The sequence below is a fragment of the Hyla sarda genome, chromosome 1, assembly GCF_029499605.1.
Source record: "Hyla sarda isolate aHylSar1 chromosome 1, aHylSar1.hap1, whole genome shotgun sequence".
In the NCBI taxonomy this organism is placed as follows: Eukaryota; Metazoa; Chordata; class Amphibia; order Anura; family Hylidae; genus Hyla; species Hyla sarda.
The window spans coordinates 288,838,167-288,858,639 of NC_079189.1; the positions used below are offsets into that span (position 1 = coordinate 288,838,167).

At 41.2% G+C, this 20,473-nt stretch overlaps 1 protein-coding gene across 3 annotated transcripts in view; it reads left to right on the forward strand.

Annotated features, from left to right (window-relative positions):
* GAK (cyclin G associated kinase) overlaps window positions 1–20,473 on the forward strand; it is a 102,354-nt gene that overhangs the window by 63,429 nt on the left and 18,452 nt on the right. For all 3 annotated transcript variants that reach the window (XM_056574973.1, XM_056574981.1, XM_056574965.1), the window contains exons 13-20: window positions 1,392–1,540; window positions 2,899–3,021; window positions 7,498–7,631; window positions 10,626–10,820; window positions 15,791–15,908; window positions 16,605–16,684; window positions 17,065–17,258; window positions 17,865–17,996. In XM_056574973.1, the coding sequence (XP_056430948.1) occupies window positions 1,392–1,540; window positions 2,899–3,021; window positions 7,498–7,631; window positions 10,626–10,820; window positions 15,791–15,908; window positions 16,605–16,684; window positions 17,065–17,258; window positions 17,865–17,996 (1,125 nt within the window). The remainder of the gene's footprint in view (window positions 1–1,391; window positions 1,541–2,898; window positions 3,022–7,497; window positions 7,632–10,625; window positions 10,821–15,790; window positions 15,909–16,604; window positions 16,685–17,064; window positions 17,259–17,864; window positions 17,997–20,473) is intronic.

A 20,473-nucleotide genomic window follows, 5' to 3' on the forward strand; every position in this document is an offset into this window, starting at 1 on the left:
GCAAGATGAAATACAATATGGGTTTATATAAGGGGGATAATGTCAAACTAATCTTATACATTTTTTTGTTTTGACATGGTTTATCTAGATTTTGGTAAGGCTTTTGACACTTTCCTACATAGAAGACTTATGAATAAACTGCAGTCTTTGAGCTTGAACTCTCATATTGTTGAGTGGATTTGGCAGTGGCTGAGGTACAGACAACAGAGGGTTGTAGTCAATGGAGTATATTCAGAGCAAGATCTTGTTACCAGTGGGGTACCTCAGGGATCTGTACTTGGACACATTTTGTTTAATATCTTTATCAGTGATATTGCAGAAGGTCTTGATGGTAAGGTTTTTGTCTTTTTGCTGATGACACAAAGATTTGAAACAGGTTTGATATTCCTGGAGGGATACGCCAAATGGAAAAGGATTTAAGTTAGCTAGAGGAATGGTCAGAACTCTGACAACCATAATTTAATGTTAAGTTCAAGATAATGTACCCTAGGGCAGAGTATAGCGTATTTGATAACAGCCCTAACCTCAGTATCTGAGAAAATAAATTTATAGATCATACTTTCCAAAGACTTAAAGGTAGGCAGACAATAAGAGCATCAGGAAATGCTAGCAGAATGCTTGGGTGTATAGCAGTAGAAAGAGCTTTACAGAGCGCTGGTGAAACCTCAATTGGAGTATTGTGCGCAGTACTGGAGACCGTATCTACTAAAGGATATTCTCATGAAGGCTCCGTCCCCTGCCCAGAACCTGGAAAGCTTTGACCTTACGAACATGCTTCGGTTGAATTGTCAACACAGCCAAGTCCAACCTTTCCCCTTCCTGGGTTTGCTTAATAAGCAACAGCTTGGGTCTTTCTTTCTGAGGACAAATAGACCATACTCTCTGCATTCCGAGCTCTCAAGCAGCTCTATGGTTGGGAATGCAGATTTTGGGCAGTATGGTGGCTTCCTGTGCCCTTTCATGTCTGTCATCTCAACAGTCCAGACTAAGAGCAGGCAACCGGGTTGCAGACTACCCAAGCCACACAAGGACTGGTCCAGGCAAGTGGTCACTTCACCTGGAAGTCTTCCCACTGATCTATAACCGCAGGTAAACCCTGGCATGTACCTGATGTCATCTCTGCTTAATTAGGGCTCGCAGTCTAAACCTATCAGTAAGCTTTGAAGTGTGGGAGGAAACCCACGCAAACGTGGAGAGAGCATACTCTTTACAGATGTTGTCCATGGTTTCAACCCAGGACTCCAGCACTGCATGGCAACTGTGCTAAGCACTGAGCCACAGTGCTGCCCATAGACAACAACTGTATATAAGTTTGATATAAACAAAATATCCCGTGTGAACCAGGCATTTTTATAATTTTATTTTTTTCTTTTGCCTTTTGGTCTTCCTAGTAATGTCCTTTCCTGCTGAGGGTGTGGAATCTGCCATAAAAAATAACATTGAAGATGTCCGTTTGTATCTTGATGCAAAGCATCCTGGGACTTATGCTGTTTATAACTTATGCTTAAGGAAATACCGACCTTCCAGATTTCATAACCGGGTAAGATGTACTGAACAACTTATTAGTATGTTTCCTTAGGGAGGCATGTCCAAGCATTAGGCTCATTTTAGAAATGTAAATTGTTAGTACTGTAATAAAACAAAATTATTAAAGGATTTTCCCACTGGGTTACCATCCGCCATCCCCCCCCCCCCCCCCCCCCCTTACACACTCTCACACACACACACACCCCAATGGGTGTGGACCTTCTGTGCCTCTTACAGGATTTGCTTTGAGCCAAACTTGGGAGCGGAGTCCTAGTATTCCCCTGGCTTTCACCCTTTATTCCACTCCAGGATGCGGAAGTCTGGCTTTAGCTGCATGGGACATACCAGGTCCAAGTTCCAATGCCAAGCCCCAGGGATATAGGCAGAAGGTGTGGTAACAGTTCAGCAAACAGAATCCCGTGTAGCAGAGATGAGTTGGTGTTTTTAGCAGAGTTATATAGCTCAGAAGCAGCCAGGTGGTATTAGCTAGCTTAGGATACAGTGGTGTGCTCGACAGTCCAGGTCATACACAGGAAAACAGCTAAGTATAGGAGAATTTGGCAGAGACAGTCAGAAAACAGGCTTAGGTCTGAAACAATGCAGACAAACACCTATGTTATAGTAAACTAAAATGTTGCTTAGGCATCGGGGAACGAGTGGAGCAGTGTTATAGGCAGTGCCTGGCAGGGATTGGAGAAAGACTGGAATCACAGAGCACGGTACCTACAGGGTACACGCGAAACTGCAACAGTACAGTAGAGAAAGTCTGAAGCCTGCATCGGGAAGAGGAAGCTGAGGGAACAACTCTGCCAGTACACAGCTGGACACTGCAGCAGCTTCCAGCGTTACAGTATTGTAATGATAGAAAGTATTTGATCAGTGGTGTACCCTCAGGATCACTAAAAGAGGCTATGAAGGCCTTCCCAATGATTGACTTAAATTGTTAGAACTATTATAGGCTCATTTCAGGCATTTAATTGCATCTGATTGGATATCCTACTAAATGATCATAGCATGGACATTTGTTAAATAAGATATCCAAAAGGGGAAAATAAATTTTTTTAAGGAAATTTAGGAGAATATGATTGCATCCCTATCCCTTCTTATTGTCATCTAATACTCTACTGGAGTTTGTATATGTGAATCATTCAAAGGGAATCGACTATATAGTAATCAGTGTAGTAACATACTGTAAAACCTAGAATGATCATGGACATATGGCAACAGTTGAACGTCTCTCAGATCTTTTTTTATGGGTTTGCTGTGATATATATTACTGTTCCTTTAGTAGAAACCATGTATTGACTATCTTATTTACAAAAACATATTCTGAAAATGTTAATATTTCAATAAGAAATTTCTTATGCACAGGTCTCTGAATGTGGTTGGCCTGGAAGACGTGCCCCAAATCTCATGAACCTCTACAGCATCTGTAAAAATATGCACCAATGGCTGAAACAAAATCCCAAAAATGTTTGCATTGTACACTGTCTTGTAAGTAGATCTTTCCTGCTTTAGCATACAACTGGATACAGTGGGGGAGATTTATCAAAACCTGTCCAGAGGAAAAGTTGCTGAGTTGCCCATAGCAACCAATCAGATTGCTTCCTTCATTTTTAAAACGGCCTCTGCAAATGAAAGAATCTGGTTGCTATGAGCAATAGTCAGGATTAGGTACTGAGTAACATATTTATTTATTTGTGGGATCTGACAGGTACACTTTAAGTCTATGAGACAAGTTTATGAGCTGACCTCGCTTTATAGACTGTGACTGATGGTTATCATCAGCAGCCGGTGCTTAGTCGAAGACAGACACCGGCGATCACACTTGTGCTGGTCATTTAACCCCTTAAGTGTCACAATCATTCGCCACCATGGCATTTAAGATATTCAGTAACAGGTGCCGCCTCTTTTGGGTGCCCAATTGGCACCTACCCTGTATGTTTGGGATGAACCAATCTGTTTCCACTGCAGATGGAGGCCTTCACTAGGCCTCTGTGTCTGCCAGTGGTGATGTGCTTATGGAGTCAGAAGAAAAAAAAAAATCCACACACCCCACATATTTGGAAGTGCTGTGTGCAGATTTGTCTGACATATTAAAATATAATGCACCATACAGTTAACAGGGTAAAAAACTTTTGCCAGAAATTCAGATTTTTGGTCACATTAAATATCAGAAAAATGTATTAAAAGAAATCAAAATGTCCCATCTAAAACAATGGCCTCATGGAAAAAAAAGTTATAGGGGTCAGAATAGGGCGATTTAAAGCATACTTATTTTTCTAAAAGTAGTAATATATAGAAACTGTGTAAATATGGGTATTGTTGTAATTTCATTGACCCACATAATAGATCATTTTTGCCATAAAGTGCATCTTGTTTCGACTGAGGAACCTTTGTAACCCATACTGCTTGCCAGTGTCTTGTGCTGGCCTTGTTTTTTAACATGTTGGATGAACTTATAGCACTGGAACTCCAGTGGTCCCTCAACATACGATGGTAATCCATTCCAAATGAACCATCGTTTGTTGAAACCATCGTATGTTGAGGGATCCGTGCAATGTAAAGAATGGGAAGTTGTACTCACCTGTCCCCGCCGCTCTGGACCGTCACCGCTGTCCTGGATGTTGCGCTCCATCGCTGTTTCCGCCCGTGATGTCCCCGCCGCTCCGGAACGTCTCTGCTGCCCAGGATCGTCGCTCTCATCTCGCCGTCATCACGTCTCTATGCACGCAGCTCCTATTGCATGACGGGACGGGGTGCGCGGCGACGTCATGACGGCGATGGAGGGGATCCTGAAGAGGATGCCCCTGGAGCCCCGATGACAGGTAGGAGACCATCACCGGAGCACATGGGGCACCGTAAACTGCTATCCGGCGGCAGCCGAAGCAATCAGCGCTGCCGGATAGCCGTTTATGCGATGGCTCCGGACATACAAAAGCATCATGTTAATGCTGCCTTCAACATGCGATGGCCTCTGAGAGGCCATCGCATGATGAAATTATTGTATGTCGGGGCCATCGTAGGTCGGGGGATCACTGTATGTATGTATGTGTGTATATATATATGTGTGTGTATATATATATATATATATATATATATATATATATAGCAAATGAAATAGGCGACAGCACTCTCATAAGATGCAAATAAGCGGTCTTTATTCACATAGGCGTGATGGCAACGTTTCGGCTAGCTCACCTAGCCATTATCGAGCAATAAAGTGTGCAAACAACAGAGTATATATGGCCGCGCAGGGCCCATTAATTAGTGACGTCATAAACAAAAATAAGGCAAAAATACATAAATGCGTACATGTGATAAAGTGATCAGTGCTTCAGTAAACACTAGTAAGGCATCCGCAACCGGAATGCAAAGTGCGATCATACAGGTATACAAAAAATCATGATGTACAGTAAAAAATTACATAATCATGTACATGTGCATGTGTACGTGACGTTGTCTGATTACCTGGGCGGGGACACGGGAGCTCACCGGGTTGGCATGGGAGACAGCATATAAACAAAGACACATGTCTTGTGGTACGGAACGCCGCTCCTCACAGCGCGCATTCCGGAACAGGAAGTGGCATCACAGTCGGTCTTGATTCGCTGTCGCTAGGCTACAAGGAAGCTTCTGCCTGCGCAGGCGCTCTGAAGCTCTGGATCCCTTTGCGGCCATCTTAGTGTAGGGCAATAGGTCACAGCACTCCCACTGAGCTTCTAGCACACTGGCCAATCAGGGCGGCTACGGAAACCGCGATCCACCCTGTTAACCCTTCCTCGTCCTCCCGGACCTCCACCGGACGGAGGTTATCATGGGAAATGACCAAGCTGCCCGAGGTATAACGCGCAGTGCCGACCTTATATTGTTGCCATTAGTCCTGGATCTTTTCTTAGACAAAAAGTGTCCTGTAGCTGTCACAGTCTCCCACAGTGAGAGCAGCCCGTGTCCTCCGTCCTGCAAAACAAACAAACGTGTCATTAAAATCATAACACACAAAAAATATGTATATATAAAAAAACACATACATATTCCCTTTCTTTCTCTTTCATATACGGAGATGATACATTAGCCTTTTATGCGTTACATATGTCATGCGTTATTTTAAAGTCTACGTTTAGACCATGTGGCTTCAATGAAACGTAGACGTAGACTTTAAAATAACGCATGACATATGTAACGCATAAAAGGCTAATGTATCATCTCCGTGTATGAAAGAGAAAGAAAGGGAATATGTATATGTTTTTTTATATATACATATTTTTTGTGTGTTATCATGATTTTAATGACACGTTTGTTTGTTTTGCAGGACGGAGGACACGGGCTGCTCTCACTGTGGGAGACTGTGACAGCTACAGGACACTTTTTGTCTAAGAAAATATCCAGGACTAATGGCAACGATATAAGGTCGGCACTGCGCGTTATACCTCGGGCAGCTTGGTCATTTCCCATGATAACTGATCTGTGCACCCTCGTTGACCGGGACAACTACCGTCCGGTGGAGGTCCGGGAGGACGAGGAAGGGTTAACAGGGTGGATCGCGGTTTCCGTAGCCGCCCTGATTGGCCAGTGTGCTAGAAGCTCAGTGGGAGTGCTGTGACCTATTGCCCTACACTAAGATGGCCGCAAAGGGATCCAGAGGTTCAGAGCGCCTGCGCAGGCAGAAGCTTCCTTGTAGCCTAGCGACAGCGAATCAAGACCCACTGTGATGCCACTTCCTGTTCCGGAATGCGCGCTGTGAGGAGCGTACCACATGTGTCTTTGTTTATATGCTGTCTCCCATGCCAACCCGGTGAGCTCCCGTGTCCCCGCCCAGGTAATCAGACAACGTCACGTACACATGCACATGTACATGATTATGTAATTTTTTACTGTACATCATGATTTTTTGTATACCTGTATGATCGCACTTTGCATTCCGGTTGCGGATGCCTTACTAGTGTTTACTGAAGCACTGATCACTTTATCACATGTACGCATTTATGTATTTTTGCCTTATTTTTGTTTATGACGTCACTAATTAATGGGCCCTGCGCGGCCATATATACTCTGTTGTTTGCACACTTTATTGCTCGATAATGGCTAGGTGAGCTAGCCGAAATGTCGCCATCACGCCTATGTGAATAAAGACCGCTTATTTGCATCTTATGAGAGTGCTGTCGCCTATTTCGTTTGCTGTCTATGGAGATCTGTGACCTGGATCTGTCGTGACTGTGTGCACCTCACCATTTTTGTAAGGAACTACAGGAGTGCTGTTCTCTTTGGATTTTTTCTATATATATATATATATATATAGTGTCATGTTTGTGTCATCTTGACATGCAGACACTGCCTTCAAAAGATGAACTCATTTTATTTTATAAACAAAACAAGAGAGGTAAAACTGGCAAAGGTGTTGGGCCTGAAACTCTATAAAGGGGTATTCCAGGCAAAACCTTTTTTTATATATATCAACTGGCTCCGGAAAGTTAAACAGATTTGTAAATTACTTCTATTAAAAAATCTTAATCCTTCCAATAGTTATTAGCTTCTGAAGTTTTCTGTCTAACTGCTCAATGATTATGTCACGTCCCGGGAGCTGTGCATGATGGGAAAATATCCCCATAGGAACTGCACAGCTCCTGGGACGTGAGTCATCAGAAAGCAGTTAGACAGAAAACAGCAACTCAACTTCAGAAGCTAATAACTATTGGAAGGATTAAGATGTTTTAATAGAAGTAATTTACAAATCTGTTTAACTTTCCGGAGCCAGTTGATAAATAAAAAAAAGTTTTGGCCTGGAATACCCCTTTAAGCTTTGATAGTTGGTTTTATGTTATATGTAAAGGTGCAGTGTTCTGTAATATACCTACTGTGTTTTTATATAACAATTTTATATATATTATTTGGGGGGGGGGGGTGGTATTATAAGTTTTTGACTGAGTAGTCCTATTATGTCCAGTTCTGTACTATGTTTTTGTGTTCCAGGATGGTCGCGCCGCCTCAGCTGTTGTGGTATGTTCCTTCTTGTGCTTCTGCCACCTTTTTACCACTGCAGAAGCTGCTGTGTATATGTTTAGCATGAAGCGATGTCCACCTGGCATCTGGCCTTCTCATAAAAGGTATCTTTTTATATTATTTATTGTGAAGGCTATGCTCCACATTATCTGGCTGTTTTTAAATTTATTTATTTTTTTACCAGGTTTTTAGATTAACTCCGCAAGAAATTTCAGGCATGATTTATGCCAGTGCACACCTCTTTTCTATCACTCTCTCACCAGTCTTTTTAAAGTCTCAACAACATATTGAAGTATTGAGTAAAAATTAGCAACTTTTTTTTTTGTACACCTGAAACCTGGCATAAAATGCTTTATAAATTCCCTCCTTGTTTTTATGTCCTCATGTTGGATGCTTCCATTGCAAGCATGAAAAAAAACTTATTTAATCATCACATGGTTAAAAATAAATGATGCAAGAAAGACTGGCCACAAATCTGGCTATAAAAGCTATCATTCTGTGTTAGTATTGTAAAGGTCGCGCTTGTTGGACATCCCATATCAAAACCATGGGCAATAATATAGATTTGAGCCCTTCTGTTGCTTTAACAACCACCTATCTTCTGAAAAGCTTTCTACAAGATTTTGGAGCATGCCGTTGGGATTCTGAGCACTTTAAGCCAAAATAGCATTTATAAAAAGATGAACCCGATATTGGACGAGAAGGTGTCTCACCATTCCAATCATCCCAAATGTGTTCAGTAGGATTTAGGTGAGGAGTAGAGATGAGCGAACTTACAGTAAATTCGATTCGTCACAAACTTCTCGGCTCGGCAGTTGATTACTTTTCCTGCATAAATTAGTTCAGCTTTCAGGTGCTCCGGTGGGCTGGAAAAGGTGGATACAGTCCTAGGAGACTCTTTCCTAGGACTGTATCCACCTTTTCCAGCCCACCGGAGCACCTGAAAGCTGAACTAATTGATGCAGGATAAGTAATCAACTGCCGAGCCGAGAAGTGCGTGACGAATCAAATTTACTGTAAGTTCGCCCATCTCTAGTGAGGAGCCTAAGTAGACTGCTCGAGGTTCTCCAAATAAACCTTGTCAAAGTACAACTGAATAAACCTTATGTGCTTAGTGGTGCAACAATGCTAGAGCAGTAAAAAGGATATCTGTCTAAAATGCCTTTTGTATCCTGTAACATTAAAGTACTAAGATAATCTTACTGCAGGATGGTGTAGCTTTCAAATTGGTTTTTGATGGCGACATAACAGATGAACATTTTTATAGTTAAAAGGGTTATCCAGGTGTTATAAAAAAATGCAAATGGGCAAATACATTAAAAAAACAAGCCAACATTTATTCACCTCTCCAGTCAGTCAGTGATCAGAGAGGATCAAGCTCTGTTCAGTACCCCAATATTCACTTTGGAGTTGATAAGTGACTGGCGCAGCCAGTCAACAGCCATAGCAGTTACATGCCATACTCTTGGCGTCACCTCGGTGATGGGAGCCATGATGCCAGGTGTATGGCGTGTGGCCGCTGCGGTCATCGGACATCCACTCTATAATGAAGACTGGTGTGCCAACCTGAGCCTGAATAGGGGATCGGAGAGGTGAGTAACTGTTGATTGATTGTTTTACTGCCTCTGGGACCACTTTACAATTTTATTTTAAAGGGATCCCAGAGGCTTTATTTTTTATTTTATTTTTTAAACCTGCACAGCCATTAAAGGGGTTGTCCAGGATTTTACAAAAGTTGCCTAAGATCAGAAAATGTTTTAAAATGAAAAGGCATTATTCACCTGTCATGCCTGCAGTTTTCTTAAAATCCAGGACAACCCATTAAAAATCATTGTTTTAAAACTGAATATTATTGTGTTTTTTTGCCATGTCTTAGCTTTAGAACTTTACCCATAACATTATCCGGAAAATCCTTATAAATGACCCTATACCAAAATTATCAGTAGGCATTATGCATTCCAGTTTATATTCATCTCAAACATCCGCTAAAACCTTATTTTTTAGTAAGACTGCAGAAATGTTAAAGATGAGTTATTGCTTCATAGAACATTACTTCACCATGCTTTACACCTCTACAGTTCATGCTTGGCATTGCACATGGTAATCTTTGGCTTGTGGCAAAGGTGACTTCCAGTTAAAGTGCCGCAAGTATAAGTTTTTTCCGTAAAACCCATGCTACTGACAATGAAGGTCTATTAAAATTTTCATGGCTGTGTGCTCGACTTTATGCAGTGGGTGGGGCTGAAACACATCCAAATAATTTTGTATAGTGTATGGTAGATGTGCTGTTACGCCGAGCGCTCCGGGTCCCTGCTCCTCCCCGAAGCGCTCGAAGACCCGCTGACCAGGAGCGCTGCACTGACACTGCCGGCGGGGATGCGATTCGCATAGCGGGAATCGCATCCCAAGCTACTCACCTGCCCCGGTCCCCGGCTGTCGCGTCCTAGCGCGCGCGGCTCCGCTCCTCAGGGCGCGCGCCAGCGCTCTAAGATTTAAAGGGCCAGTGCACCAATGATTGGTGCCTGGCCCAATCAGTCTAGTTAGCTTCCACCTGCTCCACGTCCATATAACCTCACTTCCCCTTCCCTTCCTTGCCGGATCTTGTTGCCCTTGTGTCTAGAGAAAGCGTTTACTGTGTTTGCCATACCAGTGTTCCAGACCTCTTGCTATCACCATTGACTACGAACCTTGCCGCCTGCCCTGACCTTCTGCTACGTCTGACCTCGCCTCTGTCTAGTCCTTCTGTCCCACGCCTTCTCAGCAGTCAGCGAGGTTGAGCCGTTGCCGGTGTATACGATCTGGTTACTACCGCCGCAGCAAGACCATCCCGCTTTGCGGCGGGCTCTGGTGAATACCAGTAGCAACCTAGAACCGGTCCACCGGTACAGTCCACGCCAATCCCTCACTGACACAGAGGATCCACATCCAGCCTGCCGAATCGTAACATGTGCATGCAGGGAAACTCCATAAATTGCTTTTCATTTACAGTTATTCACTTCTCTAATTTTTTTTCAACATGTCTTATGTGTATCCTAAAGAAATATCAATTATCAGATTTTCATGTGAATGACTCAAAACCTCTTTTTTTGTTTTTCCAGATATATAGAATATATGTGTGATATGATGGCAGAGGAGCCAATAATTCCCCATAGTAAGCCAATTCTAATCAAGGCTATAGTTATGACTCCAGTACCACTCTTTAGCAAGCTGCGCAACGGCTGTCGGCCCTTCTGTGAAGTATATGTTGGCGATGAGAGAGTGGCAACTACTTCTCAAGAATATGATAAAATGAGGTAAGCATGTTATGTTAGTAAAATACATATGTGGCGTTCTCAGGCCTGTTGCCTAGGCTTGCTTCTTATCACAGTTGTTTATGGTTTGTCCGCACTAATATCTGTTTTGGAGTGAACTGGTTATATGCTCTACTTTCTTTCCTCAAAGCATTCTTTTAAGTAAGTTATAGTGCTGAACAATATAAAAAATAAATTAAATAAAAAAAAAAATAACGTATGTTTATATAATATTTATATTTTATGTTTTTTACATTAAACATTTCTCTACCTGCCTAAATCATTGTCTGGAATGCAATGTTCATTGTTCATACTATGTTTGGGAAATTTTCCCAACTTTTTGCAGAGGTCTGGTATTGGCTTAGTTTTTTTAAAGTGTAGCTCCCACCATCCTATTTTTTTTTTTTTCTGTCCCTGCCTATTGCCAATCTATCCCTTACCCCCTCCCTGCTTTTAATTTTTACTATATTAAAAATAACTTTTTCTCTGCCTGGTAGTGTGCCCACTACCAGGCAGACTTCCCCAGCAGGCACCACGTCACTGATGCCTGCTGGGGGGGAACTTCCGCCCTTAGTTCATCTACACAGGGTGCCTCCAGCTGTTTCACCACTACAACTCCCAGCTTGCCCTGACATCTATTGGCTGTCAGGGCATAATGGGAGTTGTAGTATTGAAACAGCTGGAGGCACCCTGTGTAGATAAACTATTAGTTACATGCGGCGCTACGGCTCTAGCCCGTTCCCTGACAGGCAGGGAGCGAGTGCAGCCTAACTGAAAAAGGACTGATTGCCAGGCCAAAATCAGTCCTTTTTCAGACGTGACATCACGCCAGGCTGCAGCCGGCCACTAGGAGGGAGACCCCTAGTGGCCGGTTTTCAAATGTAAATTAAACCATTTTAATAAAAAAAATAATAATAAAAGTATATTAGAGATATGTTGTAGTACATAAGTACTACAACATATCAAAAAATAAAGTTAGTGACAGTGCCCATTTAAGTGTGTTGAAAAGTGAACGCTTTAACACTTTTCAATGCAAAAGCATCCTCCAAATAAACACCCTGATGTACTCTGTGGCATCATTGTATTACTTAACACTAAGATGAAACCTGATATGAACAGAAGTTAAATAATCAGACTTTACCAGGCCACATCCATTCAATAACTGTTGGATGAACGAAGGTAGGGGAAGGGAAAGGTAAGCTGTAGCCGGACAGCTTTGTTGCATGTTTTTTTCTCGCATGATTCATTTTGGGACACACAAGACAGTGGTAAAGGCTGGTGCCATTAGAGCACGGCCTATATAAGTAGAACTAAATACTCTCAAATACATCAGCCAAAAAAGTATGGCAAGAAAACGATAACCTACAAAAACTTGCAATGAAATAAGTACATAATCACAAGTAATGCAAAAAAACAAATTGTATTAGAAATTCATAGAAGAAATATCTGACAACAAATTAATCCCCCCCTGAAAACATTAACACATAGGACATATTAAAAGCATAATGGTGGGGAAACACCACAATTTACCATACGTATACATGAACATAAGTGCAAATCTAAAAATGTGGAACCTGAAGCAATAAAGCACATGTACGGGATAGGGGAGTTAGAATGTATTACTAGAAGCTATAAAAATACACAACACATTTCAGACCAATTCTTCCGGAAGTAGCCCCAGAAGGAGCATGTGTCGGAGTGTGAGGTGGGGGAACACCTTGACAACCTTAGCCTAAGTATCTTGGTGGGTTAATTTCATTCTTTGCTTCACTATTGTTTGTTTAGAAGTGCACACTGTGAGCACTTTATGACGTTGTGACAGTATACCAATCGGTCCACTAGAGGTTATTCCTTGCCTTCTTTATGGTATTTGCAATATATCCCTCATTTTTATACTCATTGAGGGAATAGTCTGTATTGGCATCTAGTAACACATTCTAACCCACCTATCCCGTACATGTTATTTATTGCTTTAGGTTGCACATCTTTAGATATTGCACTTATGTTCATGTGCACATATGGTAAATTGTTGTGATCCCCCACCATTATGTTTTTAATATGTCCTATGTGTTCATTTCTTTACGGGGGGAGGGGAGAGAGTATGGAGCATCTGTCATGCTAGGTAGTTGGTTACATTACCACCTTCTTTGAATGAAGTAATCGTGCTATGCATACAACACACACTTCTGCCATCACGCCCCCTCCCATAGACTTGCATTGAGGGGGTGGGGGTGTGACGTCATGAGGGGGCGAAGCTGTGACATCATGATACCCCGGTCCCTGTATCGCCCGTCATCAGCCACAGAGTGATGTTCGCTCCATGCAGCTCATGAACGGGGGTGCTGCAGGAGAGATTGCAGGGGTCCTTAATGGCGGGACCCCCCTCGATCAGACATCTTATCCCCTATCCTTTGGATAGGAGATAAGATGTCTATGGGCGGAGTACCCCTTTAATACATGGTCAGTTGTGTGCTATGACAGCTATCCTCTTCTATTTAGTGCTTGTGTTTTTGTTGTGCAGTGGGTCACGCTTCCCCCCTCTCCTCATTCCTAGGCAAAAGTCCATGTGGAATTCCCTCTTGCTATATGTTGCACCCTTTATTTGCTCCATTGTCAGTCACACTTTCCCCTTCCTTTAGTGGAGTGATTGTGCTAGAACGGATGCCCTCTTTTGAAGTACGGCACTGCAGTCACCTGTCTCATTAACCCCTTTCATAGGAGGTGTACATTGTATCATGCAGGACATTGCCCCCTGTACTTATTTTCATTTCTTATACGGAATAGGAGGAATATTATCATGCTTGCTTCATGTGTTCCCTAGGCAGTGTAACTGTATTATGGTCTGCCTTTTTTTTTTGGGGGGGGGGGGGGGGGGGGTTTGTGTGGTACAGATTATCATTTTCTGCATATGAAGCGCCCCACATGCTGTGCAGTCAGATTACTCTCTTCCCAAGCTGTTATCCCCTCTTTGTATAATTTGGGTTTCCTGGCATTGGCCCACATTTCCCCATGCTCCACCTTTTAAAGTACTTTTTTTCAGGAGTCTCTTTGGCAGTCCTCATCAGCCAGGCGTGTTGGTTAACATCTGCCTTGGCATCCTGAGATATTCTACATTGTGAATCTCACGACTGGTGTCCTACATTCCCTGTTCCCACCCTCGGGACTGCTTTTGTATGTCTGTCTTTTGTGTCTCTCAATGAGACAGGTGAGAAAACACAAGCTTGTGTCAACGGTTTAGTAAGGAAGTACCCAGGAGCAACTCCACATCAGAAAAAGCCGGGGTCACTTCAAGGGAGCCAAATTGTGCCAAGACCGCATGTTGCAATTGAAGATACCTAAAATGGCCACTCCGACGGACATCAAAATGGTCACACAATTCTTGAAAGGAGAGAAAATCCCCAAATAGATGTACAGCAAACTTGACTCCATGTGAGCTCCAAAAGCCAGCCGCCTCCAACTCCTGCAGGTGCTCAAAATGAGGGTTCCCTTGGAGACAACACTGGCTGTGGAAAGGGCCCAGATACCACCAACCACACCGCAGCCACAGTTCTAATAGGAGATAACAACTTAGCATCAAGAGTATATCTATATAAGACATTAGCCAAAGATTCATACAAACCCATAAGAGCTCTTGCCAAAGCTGTAGACACGTTAAAGAGATCCAGATCGATCCACCAGGCAGCGTACACAAGCTGGGATGCTAAGAAATAATTATACATATTTGGAGCAGCTAGACCACCCTGTTGTTTGGGAGCCTGCAGCAACGCCTGACCCAGTCGTGGAGGTTTACCTTTCCAAAAGAAGGAACTCATGAGGCCACTCAGCTTAAAAAAGAATCTCTTGGGAGGGATCACAGGTGAGAGATGAAATAGATATAGAAATTAAGGAAGCTATATATCATTTTAAAGATATTAATCCTACCCACCAATGAGAAGGATAAACACGACCAAGCTTGCAACCAGGTAGCCGTAGAAAAGACAACAGGATCCAGATTCAAAGCTAAAAATTCCCCAAGACATGCAGAGACCTCAACCCCCAAATACTTAAAGCGAGTGACCACCTGGAGACCAGAAAGAAGGAGGAAGAACAGCAGCAGAAAAAAGGGCATCAGAGAAGACTTTGACCAGTTGACCTGCAGGCCCAAAAAGGAGCCAAACAGTTCAAGAAGATTAAACAGCGCCACCAAGGAGCCCTCAACATCTGCTAGATAAACTTAAGTATCGTCTGCATACATGGAGACCTTCTCCTCCAATGGTCCCCAGCTCAGCCCACAGATGGAGAAACACGAATGGCTGCTGCTAGGGGCTCCGCTGCCAGAGCAAATAAAAAGGTGACAGCGGACACCCCTGGCACATACCTCTATTCAACAGAAATGGTTCACAGACATCCAAATTCATGCATATCCTAGCCCGAAGGCTGTCCTATAACAATCTCACCCACTCTCTGTAAACTTGGGGCCAAATCGAAGAACCCGCAACACACATAATCGAGACCACTCGACAGAATCGAAAGCTTTGTAAACCTCTAAACTAACAACATAACTCTGAGAGACCTGACATTAATTTCATGCCATTCGACACTTTTTGAAATTTTTTGACATTAATGTCAGTGGCCCTGCCTGGCATAAATCCATGATTGGTCAGAACTTTAGCCAGGATTTTGATTCCTTATTTGTGTTTTCATGTGCTCCTAAGCATTACCCTCCCTTCCTGTTGCTGTGCTGTATTTTTTATTTTTTTGTAAAAAAAAAAAAGAAAAACCCAGAGACTAATTATAAATGGAATCTGCAGAGTTATACTTTTTAAAAACGCATTTTATATGTGACATTGTAGCCAGAAATAGTTGTAGTAGTATTGCTTATATATACTGGAAATTTGTCCGAAATTTTGCACTTCAGGTCTAGTTTTCTTGCCATATCTGCTTTTTGTGACCACAGAGTTACATTTGTTTTTCTCTTGATGCACAATATGTAGAGACTTCAAAAATGAAGATGGCAAAGCTGAAATTCCTTTAGATGTGACGGTACAAGGAGATGTCTTAATAGTCATATACCATGCAAGATCTACACTAGGGGGCAGGTTACAAGCAAAGGTAATTACTGTGATTATTTTAAAATAATTTCCCATGCAGTAACATAGCACTCTTACTTTAAAAGTAGTGGATGAGCCTGTTTGGCCTCTCTTGGGTTTTTGTTTTATTTTCCCAAGTCAGTTTTCTGGTATTTATTTATTTATTTTTTGTGAATGATGGCCTATCCTCTGCATAAGCCATCAAAATCTAATTGGTGAGTGCAGCAAGCCCACTATACAGCTGTTTGCCAGAACCTTATGGCCTTTCATATACATTCATTCGAGACAGAAGCAAACTGCTCCATACATCATTTAGTGGCCATGCCATGTTACTGCAGCACAGCCACTACAGAATGAGTTGTCTGCTTGGTGCTCCATTCAATGTGCTTGCAGGCTCCTTAGCTTTGGCAAATAAATGACTAGTGGAGGTGCTGGGTGTCAGACTCCCACGGATCCGATATTGATGACCTATCCTGAGTGATAAAGTCCTGAAATACCACTTTAAGTGTTATGGCGCACCATAAGGATCTATACATATAAAGCAAATGGGTATTATGCACCAATAAATCTTATTATTACAGTCATGAACAACCCACCACAGTGTATACTTTAGTAGGTATTTTTTAGTCTTGAATTGTAAAAGTAACATTTTATTTGTTTTGTTTTTATGATGCATTTTATGATTTATATCATGTAAAATAATGTTTTTCTATTCTAGATGACCTCAATGAAGATGTTTCAGATACAGTTTCATACTGGATTTGTACCTCGTAATGCCACAACTGTGAAGTTTGCAAAGTATGTAGTGAACATACAGCTATGTTTAATATTATTAAAATGGCTTTTATCGTAAGCATTGTCATAGCATGGTCCTTGGTAACTAGCACATTTATAAAAGGGGTTTTACAGAACAATGTCCTGTGCTGCTTTTAATATTTCCTATATTAACTTTGTACATGTACTCCTGACCCTGCACTCTGCAGACTGCCTGATTTCCTGTTTTGCTCTTTCTTGTACCTAAAACGCTGTCTGCGTCTGCATATTTTTCAGAGCTGTGCTTGTTTAGTAATCTTGTACTGGCTTGTTCTGTTGTATTCAGCTGCAAAAGCAGAGAGAGCACAGAAAATGACATGGAAAACAGAGAACTAAACTAAGTTGGAATCTTGCCCTTCTTGCAGGTATGATCTAGATGCATGTGATATACAGGAAAAATACCCAGATCTGTTTCAAGTGAATTTGGAGGTGGAAGTCTCTCCTCGAGACAGGCCGGCAAACAACATTCCACCCTGGGAAAATCTTAACACCAAGCGGTTGACTCCGAAGATTCTCTTTTCCAGCCGAGAAGAACAACAGGAAATGCTGTCTAAATTTGGTAATACTTTTGTTTGAGGTTTAGGTAGGAGCATGGGCGAGATACAGCAGGGGCTCAGATTCACACAGACAATCCAGGACAGACTGTGGTATTAAGGTCATAGACATTCACCTATGTTGGGATGTGTTTACATTTTTGTAACTGTTCCTGTTGTTGTCATATGTTAAAGCAGTTTTCCAATCTAAAATTATTTATGGCCTATTGGTATTATAGGCAATCAATTTACTTAACTGGAGCTGTGCTGAAGTACTGCGGCGCCACCACTACACAGTGGAGCCAACCACTTCTGTCCCTGTTTATTGTGTATCATGGGCACTGAACAGCTGTTAGTCAGGGGGTTGTTATATGTCACTGGGGTGCCACCTGCCGATCAGAGAGGATAGACCATCAATCATTTCAGCCTGGAGAACTTCTTTACACTATAAGTTCTTACTGATTTTAACAGAGCCGCTAAACACTTCTTATTGTACTAATCTGTACTTTTTTTATTTTATTTAATTTCTTCAGTTTGAAATGATTTTTAGACTACACAAACATATAATACTGCAAAGGACTGTCCCCCTTTTTCAAATAGATGTTATAAGGGGGTGTTTTTGTGCTTTACAGGAAAACCTGAATTACCCAGGCAACCGGGATCAACTGCACAGTACGAAGCTGAAATCTCCCCAGCAGAACATTCCCCAGAACCACCGGATTCTAATGAACAGAATAACTTTTTTCAAACTCTTGACTGGCAAGGTAGCTATACAAAACCTTTGACATGTGTATTAAACATTTTTTAAACCAATGTGGTTTACGAATACCTGTATAGCGGGGTGGATTTATTCATTTCAACCAGTTTTCTGGCTTACAAGAGTCACAATGGAGGAGATTTATCTAAACATGTACAGAGAAAAAGTTGCCCATAGCAACCAATCAGCTTGCTGCATTTTTTTTTTTTTTTTTTTTTTTAAGGCCTGTGAAAAATTTAAGAAACAATCTGGTTGGTTGCTATGGGCAACTGGGATAAGTTTTCCTCTGTACCGGTTTTGATAAACCTCCCCAAATATGTGTAAAACTTTGTAACACAGAACACAGTTTTAGTCATTTCCCCTTGTGTCTTAATGTTGACATTATTGGAACCAAATTCTTTAGAATTCATCCTAAACTTTATCTGGATTTTGATATTTTTGATATTTAGAGTTTTATGAAGGGGTGCAGAATAGAGACTAGAAAAAGAAGGATTATACACAAGTTACAAATAATAAGTCTTGTTTGCAGTGAGGTGTAAAGAAAAAGTACTAAATAATAAATATGGAATATATATATATATATATATATATATATATATATAATATTCTGGCACCTCTTTCGAGCAGCTGTTTAAAAAGGCTGCTCATTGTTTATTTGATTACGTGGCAATTTAGATTTGCTAATACCATGTTCTGTGTATGGCTTTGCATGGCACTGCAGTGTGGTTTCATGTTAACAGGACAACACTGCAGTACCTTGTTCCACCACTACTAATAGCACACCATTTAGTACAAACAGGATTACAGGCGATATCAACAGTGTAGAGTCTGCAGGGAAAGGAAAATACAGACGAAAGTGTAATGATAATGGAGGAGATTTATCAAAACCTGTCCAGAGGAAAAGTTGCTGAGTTGCCCATAGCAACCAATCAGATCACTTCTTTCATTTTTTTTAAATGGCCTCTGAAAAATGAACAAAGCAATCTGATTGGTTTCTATGGGCCATTTAGCAACTTTCCTCTGGGCAAGTTTTGATAAATCTCCCCCAATGTCATTTTAAATGTAATCAGATTTACACAAATCAGGATTGTTGTAATTGTATGTGTATAGATCCGTGAGTGGAGCTTACGGAACCACCACAAGGTGATCCCAGGGGTTTCATATGGTAAAGTGGCCCTGGAGGGTCCCCTTACCTGCCTCTGAATGTGCATCCACTGATGTAGTGATATCAGTGGATGACCGATCATACTGTGCAATGCTATGCCATAGTCATAGAATTATACAGTAAATATAATTTATGGGGTCTTTATTTTTTATTTTAAACTTTTTAACAAATGTTTGTAAAATTATATAAAAACTGAAATCACCCTTATTTTCCCATTTTACAAAAAAAATATAATTTACTTATTTGGTATCGACACATGTGTAATTGTCAAAACTATTAAATATAATGTTCATGATCCTGAACAGTAAGATGCATAAATGTTAAATAATGCCAAACACCAAAAATACTGATTTGTAATCACATCTTAGATCACAAAAATATAATCATAAAAAGTCATAAAAAAAAATTAGCCCTCATACATCCTTGTATACCAGAAAAAAACTGTTATAGGGGTCAGAAGGAGAATTTTATGCATACATAAGTTGTTAGCATTTTTGAAGTACAATAATAGAAATACTGTATAAATTGGGTATCCTTTTAATCACATTGACCTACAGAATAAAGATGATAATGGCCCTCATTTACTAAGCTAAAACCCACCCATTTTTGTCGGGTTATTTTGGTGCAGTGTGTCTGCGCCAGGAAAATCCGACAAACTCGACATTGCACTGTAAAAAGCCGAAAAAGGGGTGTGGTCTGTCACAAAGGGGCTTGGTTGACACAAAAATGGGCATGGTTTCACAACCCGACCTATTTACTATCTAATTCACAGAAAATCCTGTGGATAAATGGCTGGAACTTTCCACCTAGAAAAAGCTGGTCAGAAAATGTTCTGTGAATCCCCATAGTAAATAGAAAGGGATCCTACAACATTTCACACTAGTAAAAACCTGACACTCTTAGCAAATGAGGCCCAATGTATAATTTTTACCATAAAGTGCACTGTGTAAAAACCAAACCCCCCAAAATTTGTAATATTGCAGTTTTCTTACAAATTTTCACTCAAAAGTAATAATTTTTTGCTTTTGCAGTAAATTTTATGGTAACATGAAAAATAAGAGCTATGGATTTTAAAATGGGAGGAGGAAAAACGAAAACACAAAAATGAAAATTGGCTTTGTCCTTAAATGGGCACTCTCAGATTCAAAATCTTTTTATATGTTGTACATCTTGACAAAACATTAACCTTTCATTTTATACGTCATAAGGAAATGTAATTTCCTTTTTATAGAAATGATGGCTTATAAAATCATGGCTTTGTCCAAGATGACACACAGACATTGGCAAAGTCCAGTAAGTGAGGGTGGGCTAGCACTCCT